A 9,120-nucleotide genomic window follows, 5' to 3' on the forward strand; every position below is an offset into this window, starting at 1 on the left:
ATAAAATCTGTAGATTTTCCTGTGATAACAGATATTTCAATTCTTCCATGACCTTGCAGGGGTCTTTTCAATGTATACCTTTCATTGAATTTTGTGGATTTCATACATCTTAATCACATTTAGACCCCCTCCCTTACCTACACCTCCTATAGCCCACCCATCAGATTTCATGCCTATCAAGTCAAGGCTGTGTACTTAGATGTCCCTTTTTTGTAGTTCATTCATTGGAGCCTGTTCAGCCTATCTAGCATCACTCCCTTCAAGAAGATCAGCTCTCCCTCAGCCATCAGTGATCAGCTGCCAATAGTTCTTTGGCTGAGGTTGGGCCTCCCATCCATTTTCCCAGCTCCATGCTGCTTTTTGTCTGATTGAGTTTGCATGGGTCTTATACATACTGTTACCATTACCGTAAGTTCATATGAGTAAGTTCCCAGGAGCTCAGAAGACTCTGCTTCCTTATAGTCATACACCACCCTTGGCACTTACAATCTTTCAGCTCCCTCTTCTGCAATGGTCCCAGGGCCTTGAATGGGTGAGGTTTAATATAAGAGTCTGAGCCAATGACATGCATTATGCAGTCTCTTTTTTTCTGCACTTTGACTAGCTATACATTTTGTTTGGTTTCTATGCTCCATCCCAAAATTGTATCAGGTCATACCTAATTATTACTCTAATATTTTTCTTACAGTGAGTCAGATCTCAGAGATTATCTATGAAAGGTCATCCTTTCTAGTAATATAAAATTCTAACTTTGTCCTTTCAATTAACTTGCCAGTACTTACATCCATTTCTGAAATGTCTATTTGCTCTTTTGGTGTGTCTGCCTTCATTAAGAATAATGAATTATCAGTGTTGACATTACTATTCCATTAATTACTTACCTTTTCATGAATGTTCTGAGATAATGTCACTGAGTAGCTCTTTCACCTCAAGGATAGTTTGTGCTTGGGCTATGTGTGTGTGTGTGTGTATGTGTGTGTGTGTGTGTGTGTGTGTGTGTGTGTATGTGTGTAATTCTTTAATTTCACTACAAAAACATAATTTGGAGCATTTCAGAACCAAGATATATGCCTTGACTACATCAAAGCCCATTAGTTAATATTATTTCTGAACCCTGTGCACCCAACGTCAAGTAAATGCTAAAGGATAAATATTTTTCAATTGATTTCAGTGTGTCTGGGTGCTTTGGTATCTCACTGTCTACAGGGATTATGATGTCTAAGGTTTCTAGAGTCTTGGCATTGTTTTCCAGAGGGACAGCTGTCATTTGTGGTTGTCAGCAATAGGTGATTATAACACTCTAGATATAATGGACAATCACTATGTGAGTGCTGGCTGAGCTCATGCATGAGTTGTTGGTTCTAAGAACAAAGCAGCTTTCTACTCAGGGACTGCTGCTGTCCTCACTTTACAGTAGCTTGCTGTGTTGAAGTCACTGGGATAATGTAATATAGAGTAAGGGGGATCAGAACTAAAATGCCAAAATACTAAAATCCTTATGATTGCCATGCTAAGAAGAAAATGCCCCCAAATGGAGACAGTCTTTGGGATCCAGAGTGGGCTGTACTTGTCTCCTTTAAGAGTCACTCATATGAAGCACCCATAGGAAGATTTCTTTCATAACTCTACCAGGAACATTTGTGCCTCACCAAAATATGTTAGAATTGCAAATTATGATACGATGATCCAGGTGAATTTGGAGATGTTGTGTTAAACAAATTTTGAAAGAATTTGGGGGAAATTACTATAAATACCATAAATGATTTTTTCTCAAAGTTCAAAGAAAGCTTTTAAATCAAGATGAGTAACAATCCAGGATACAAAGTTAGCAAAATTTATTTTGGAAAATTAGACACCTAACTTTGTTATTATAAGGCATCAAGTATACAATGAATTATCAGAAGTCAATTGAAACATTTTTTTGTATTTTCCATGTGTTCTTTATATACTCTACTCGCAGCATTTCTTTGTATGTATGTGTGTGCACATGTTAATGAATGTATGTATGGTCTGTTTATGTATACTTACTTTTGTGTTTCTCCATGTTTGTATGTGTGTGTAGAAATAACAGCATTTCTATGGTGTTGTTTTCAAATCTTCCATTTGAAGTTTTAAATATCTCTTGTTATGATGTGGATTTTACATCCTCACCAATACCCAGTGGAAGGAAAGATGGATAAGATGAAAATAATGCTGCTGTAGTTTCATCTGATTGAGAAATGCATTCTTTTCTCCCCTTTTTGATATGGGTACACTGAGGCAATGAAGGGAGGAGGAAATATTACCGAGATCACCCGATTCATCCTCCTGGGATTCTCAGATTTCCCCAGAATCACAGCACTGCTCTTCATCATATTCCTGCTCATCTACATCACAGCTCTGACCTGCAACCTGTGCCTCATTGTTTTAATAAGGATGGATTCCCACCTCCACACCCCCATGTACTTCTTCCTCAGTAATCTGTCCTTCATAGACCTCTGCTATGTCTCCTCCACAGTCCCTAAGTTGCTCTTCAACTTCTTCCAGGAAAAGCAAACAATCAGCTTTGTGGGCTGTATAGCTCAGTACTTCTTCTTCTCGACTATGGGGCTGAGTGAATGTTATCTCATGACAGCCATGGCCTATGACAGGTATGCTGCCATTTGTGAACCACTGCTCTATACATCCATCATGTCACCCACCCTCTGTATTTGGATGGTGATGGGCTCTTATATGGCAGGATTCACAGGTTCTTTACCTCAGATTTGTTCCTTACTGCAGCTCCACTTCTGTGGGCCTAATGTCATCAGGCACTTTTTCTGTGACATACCCCAGCTTCTACTTCTGTCCTGCACTGACACTGTCTTTATCCAGGCTCTGATTGCTATAATAGCAGTGTTGTTTGGCATAGTGAACGCATTGCTTATCATGATATCCTATGTTTATATCGCCATGTCCATCATGAGGATAACATCAGCTAAAGGCAGGTTCAAGGCATTCAACACCTGTGCTTCTCACCTGACAGCAATTTCCCTCTTCTATGCCTCAAGTGTATTTGTTTATTTTAGTTCAAGTTCAGGTGGCTCCTCCAGCTTTGACAGGTTTGCTTCCTTGTTTTACACTATGATAATTCCCATGTTGAACCCCTTGATTTACAGTCTGAGGAACAAGGAAATCAAAGATGCCATGAAGAGATTGCAGAAGAAGACATACCATTGCTAAGGTCACAGATGTGGAGATTTTTGAGATATTAGTTCAAAAGCCACAATAATGTGCATGTGACTGACATGCTGCAAAATTTATACAGAGTTTAAGCAAAGGCTCAATTTGATGTAATCAATAATGCCAATATATAACAATAACTGTCTCAATGCTACATATAATGTTCAAGTTCTGATGATTCATCATTACTTCATAGGAGACTTCAGCCTCCATTTTCCTATGTACAAGTATTTGTGAATTTGCAAAGTTTGGAAATTTTCCTTCCTTGTACTGCTAAAATAAAATAATGCTCAATACAGAGAGACTCTACAGCTTGAAAAATAAAGAACTGTACATTGACCCACCTTAAATTGCATCTAGATGAGTTTCTCTTGATAGAGCAATGTGGATCTCATTGTGAAAGTCTTTTGGATTTTCCAAATATTTGTTTGCATTTGGTTAATGAAGACTTGTTTGAAGTCTTTGTCGTGAGTCACTGAATAGAGATTTCTATAAATATTGCAATAAGAGGTACTAACAAGTGAGGGAATATAAATATACATTGTTATTGCCTATGCTCAATATTTTGTGTTCTATATTTTTAAGGTATGTGAGACAATATGATGGATAGAATAGAGTGATTACTGCCTTCATGCTCCTAGCTTTCCAGATACTCCAAGAGTTCATAGAGGAGGAGGCTGTGGTACCAAGTGGTTTCTCCTTTCTGGTCAGCTCTTCCTATCTTAGAGAAAATGTAGAGCTTGTGATTTTAGCTCTTTGGTTAAAATGATGACCAAGATAGGTAATAATAATAATAATGACTTGTGTGTTTGTTACTTTTTTGTTGCTGTGATAAAACACCATGACCAAAGGAACTTATAAAAGGAAGAGCTTATATGAGCTTATGGTTCCAGAGGAATTAGAGTTCATCATGTTTGGGGAGGAATGTTGGCAGGAGGTGACCAGAACAGAAAGGGGGACACTCTCTCCAAGCATGCACAAGAAGCAGAGAGTGGCTTGGTGTCCAGCAAGGCTTAAGAACTCTCAAAGCCTTCCCCCAGTGATGTGCTTCCTCTAGCAAGTCCACACCTTTTGACATCCCAAAACAGGGCCACCAACTGGGGACAAAATGTACAAATAATTGTAGTCTATGGTAGACATTCTCATTTAAACAAACATATGCTTCTCCTTGGTCCCCATATGCTTATGACCATATAAAATGCAAAATGCATTTAGTCCAGCCTTATAAGTCCCCACAGTCTTTACAAGCCTCAGTATTATTCAAAAGTCCAGAGTGCAAAGTCTCTTCTGAGTCTCAAGGCAATCTCTTAATTGTAAGCCCCTGTAAAATCAAAAGACCAATTATATGCTTCTGACATAGAGTGAGACTGATTATACATTCCCATTCCAAAAAGGAGGAATGGGGGCATACTGAGTGTTGCGAGCATCAGGGTCCCCGTACGGGCCACCATTTGTCGCAAGCCACGACTCTGTCCAGCAGAGCCGAGGAAAGACGACACAGACACCAAGGTGAGGTTCAAGCTTCTGTTTCTCTTTCTTCCTTTATTCTCTCTTATTCTCTCTCATATTCTCTTCACTATCTCACCCACTATGATGCTGTCTCTTGTAGTTCTCCTATATCTCTCACTTCATACTCATTCACTTCATTCTTTCTCACTTCATTCTCACTTATCTCATTCTCTCTCACTATGATGCTGTCTCGTTGTTGCTGTTGTTCTCTATTACACACCTCAGCTGCTCATATAGCATTTCCAACAGCCCTCCTCCCAGCCAGGACCAATCAGAGCTCACACACGTGCAGCGGCCAGGCAGAGTGTAGCTCATTAGGCACGTAGCAAGATCATCAGGCTGGCAGCACCTGTTTTTGGGCTCACCATACTTCAGAGTTGGGGTAAACAAGCGGGATTCACGAGCCTTGGCAATCAGCCAAGAGTTGAAGTAAACAGCACGAGGTTTGGCAGCCAGCCAGGGCTCCATCTTTGGCTGGCTCGGCTGTGCTCGCTTCCCACAACTGAGGAAGTACTGGACCAAAACAAGACTGAAAGCCAGCCTGGCAACCATCAAATCCAGTAGCTGCATGTACAACTTCTGGATCTTTACTTCCAAAGGTCTTAGCCAGTTCAGCTCCTTCAGCTTGCTATCTCTCTTGGGCTGGTACCACTCTCTGTATGTAGCTGTCCTTGGCTCTAGGCTCTAAGCAGATGTCTCATGGCTCTAGGATCTCCAAAGTCTTCTTGGAAATCTCCACTGGCAACCAGGTTTCACTTTCACAGCTTCATGCAATGGCCTATCAGGGCCTCCTTTAGGCAGGGACACCCCTGCTTCACGTTGCTTGACCTTGGCGGCTCCCTGAATTGAAGTGGAACAACTGATGACCTCTTCTGTTTTGCATCTTTCATGCCTTTAAAGTCAGCACAATGTGGACACTGCCATGTTTGGCTGCAGGCCTGGCATGGGCTCTGGACTGCTTTATCCACATTACCAGCCTCTTTTCTATGCTGTGGTTTTCTAGGAGTAGAAAACCCATTTAGGGGATTTTCCTTTCACAAGTTGGGGGCTTAGCTGAGTGTGGGCTTGCCCTAAGGTACTCTTTCCATTGTTTAAGTGAAAAGCTCTAGGCCTCTCCTTCTTCACTCAATCTCTTTATTGAAGGGAGTGTTAATCTTCCTAGTGCTCTTTTTCAATCCAAACTGTACATTGTGCATTTCTTTCTGCCCCAAATGTTCTTTTTCACTGTAGATCTGCAGCATATTCAACATTAATAGCCACAGAGCCATTTCTACCTCAGGCTGTCACTTGAAATTTCCTTCATCAAAGAAGTTAGTCCATGGCTTTGCAATCTAGCCTCAGGCAAGCTCTTAGACTGTGGGCAGACTGCCTCCAGGTGCTATGCCAAAATATCTTAAACTGCTGTTTAAATCCTTATTTCCCTTTGGAACTATTTTGCTCTCAGCACTACTTTCTTCCAGGCTCCTACTAGAATGGCCCATTAAGCTCTGCTTATGTCATTCTACTGATTTTTTCAGTCCAGACTTCCAAAGCCTTCCACAGTCCTCCAAAAACTCACATAGTCAGATCTGTCACAATGATCCTGGTCCCACCTTCTGCATTAGTTACTTTTCTGCTGTGATAAAACATCAGGACCAAAGGAACTTACAAAAGGAAGAGTTTATTTGAGGTTACAGTTCCAGAGCCCATCATGGAACCGATGCAGGTTGGGGGAAGTAGCCAGAGCAGAAAGGAGAACACTGACACCTTCAAGCAGGCACAGTAAGCAGAGAGCAACTGGGGATCCAACAAGGTTTGGGAATTCTCAAAGCCCTCCCCCAATGATGTGCTTCCTCTTACAAGGCCCCACCTCCTAAGACCTCCCAAAACAATCTTACCAGCTGCAGACAAAATGTCCAAGTACTTGGAGCCTATGAGGACATTTTCATTTAAACCTAAATAACTTGTTTTGCCGATACACCTACTCTTCAACATATTAATTTAAACCGGAAATTATTAGCACTTGTTATCTTTAGATCTTTTTAGATTTCTTTAAATAAATGATCTATTTAGTTCTATTATATATAATGTATGTATATCTTATATATATGTTTTGCTTGCATGCATATATTGGACCACGTTCTTTTTCATTGCCCACAGAAACCATATGAGGACACAGGATCCCCATGGAACTGGAGTTACAGATGGTTGTGAGCCACCATATGGGTGCCAGGAACTGAACCAAAGTCCTCTGTAAGAGCAGCAAGTATTCATATCTGTTGACTCATCTCTTCAGCTCCCTCATTAGATTATATATGTTGTCTATGGGATGCAATTCTGACGAGAATGTCACACATCACCCCATTTAACTAACACTATAAGTGAAGACATAATCAAGGGTTTTGCCAACTATTCCACAAGTTTACATAGACCTGGGTTGAGAGAAAATGGGATTGCAGAACTTCTGAGAGAATGCAGAGACTCACCCCATGCCATGAAAATAATGCAGTAAGAATAGTACCTATGTGGCCACCTGTCCAGGTATAGTCTAAAAGTATCATTCCTTAAAGACGGAGGAAAATGGATAGGAAACCTGGTTCTGAAGAATTACAGAGGCTCCAGTAGGAGCCACACACACACATGGCATTTGGAAAATTGCAGTGATCTAATTTCTTTCATGTTCATTTCTCTAATTTTTGTATTGCAAAATAATTGTACATATTTTAATTATATCATATTTTGTTATATGTGTATACTGTGTGATACTCAAATCAGGACAACTGCCATATCCATTAATTTAATTTAAACAGTTGGCTTTTGGCAAAGATTCCACATTCAAATCCTCTTTGTAATGGGAGAGGGAGACAAACATGAGACTATCTCTGTAAATATTATAAATACAAATAAACAAATATATATATTTCAATATATAAGACATGAAACAGAGGGAGAGCTTTGGGGGAGGAAGGGGATCAGCAGGAGGAAGGAGTGGGCACCAGGGAGGATAATGGTGAAGATGTGAAAAGGAGCAAAGTACAATAGTCTGCATGTACGAAAATGTCATAATGAAGTCTATCACTTTCTATAGTAACAGAGTGGAATTTTACTTATTTTCATTTGTTGTTTTTATTTCTTATGTGCATGAGTTCACTGACTACGTTTGTAAGTGCACCTGTGTTGTGCAATGCCTGTGGAGTTCAGAAGAGGGTGTCAGATCCCCTGGAACTGGAGTTAAGGACAGATGTTGGCTGCCACGTGGATGCTGGAATTTGAACCTGGGTCTTCTGCAACAACAACCAATGCTCTTAACAGATGAGCTATCTTTCCAGCCTCTAGTCTTCCTACTTTAAAAACTGGTTATTGGAGGATTGAATTGTCTGAGTTACTTTTGTATCTAAACATCATCCACTTGTCAGATGTTTAACTTGTCAATGTCATCTCCCATTTTCTAGGTTGTCTCTTTAATCTGCTGACTATCCATATTTCTATGCAAAACCTTTTCAGTTTGATCTAATACAACTTTGCTGGTTTGGATAGTTCTGCTCATGATTTTGAGGTTTATCTATTATGTCTTCTGAAACAAGCATCCTAAAGCTTTCCTTTATGGCTTCTGATGATGTCATAGTTTAGAGATATACATTTGAATACCTAATGCTTTTTGTGCACATTTTTGCAAACACTGAGCATATAATATAATTTCATTCTTATGTCCAAGGAACTCCAGATATCCAAGAATTGCTTATCTAAGATAGCCATTGAATGTTCTTAGAAACTGTCAGGAAGAAGTTGACTGTAGTATTGGACATGCAGCTCCAGGGCAGAATGCTCACCTAGCATGTGTGAGGACTTGGGTTCAATCCCCAGCACAAAAAATAATCATCTGTATGTAAACGTATGGATTTAATCCAGGGCTCTCTATCCTGCTCAATTGCTCTACGTGTTGGTTTTTATTCTAACACCATGCTGCTTTGGTTACTATACTTTTGGAGCATATTTGAAGTCAAGTATTGTAATATCCCCAGTCTTCTTTTTATTGTTAATATTGCTTAATATTGCTCTAGGTTTTGTGATTTTTATATGAATTTTAAACTATTTTTTCTATGTTGAGAAAAATATCTTTGATATTTGAATAACAGTGCATTGAATCTTTGGATTATATTAGCTTTTTAGGAAATTTTTCATAAAATACATGAACACAAGATTATCTTTCTATTTGTTTGCATTATTTTCCATTTCTCCACCAATGTTTTAGGTCTTTCAGACAGAAACATGAAGTTTCCGTGGTTAAATTTTTCATAGGGTTTTTTGTTTTCTTTTTGAGCCAGAGTGTCAGTATATACCAGGTACTGGCCTTGAACTCAGGATCCTGCTGTCTCAACCTCCCAAGTCCTGAGACTACAAGCATGAACGACCATGCCTGATGCTTCATGG

At 39.7% G+C, this 9,120-nt stretch overlaps 1 protein-coding gene across 1 annotated transcript; it reads left to right on the forward strand.

Annotated features, from left to right (window-relative positions):
- The first annotated feature begins 2,262 nt into the window (after positions 1 to 2,262).
- Positions 2,263 to 3,201, forward strand: LOC103733386 (olfactory receptor 5AN1-like). Its single transcript, XM_008832199.1, has one exon. It carries the CDS (start codon positions 2,263 to 2,265, stop codon positions 3,199 to 3,201), a length of 939 nt encoding a protein of 312 aa, XP_008830421.1.
- Positions 3,202 to 9,120: the final 5,919 nt, after the last annotated feature.

The sequence above is a fragment of the Nannospalax galili genome, unplaced genomic scaffold (genome assembly GCF_000622305.1).
Source record: "Nannospalax galili isolate Female #2095 unplaced genomic scaffold, S.galili_v1.0 scaffold936, whole genome shotgun sequence".
Taxonomy (NCBI): Eukaryota; Metazoa; Chordata; class Mammalia; order Rodentia; family Spalacidae; genus Nannospalax; species Nannospalax galili.

Coding starts and splice junctions, on each gene's coding strand:
- LOC103733386 (XM_008832199.1), top strand. CDS start 2,263: ATGAAGGGAGGAGGAAATATTACCGAGATCACCCGATTCATCCTCCTG.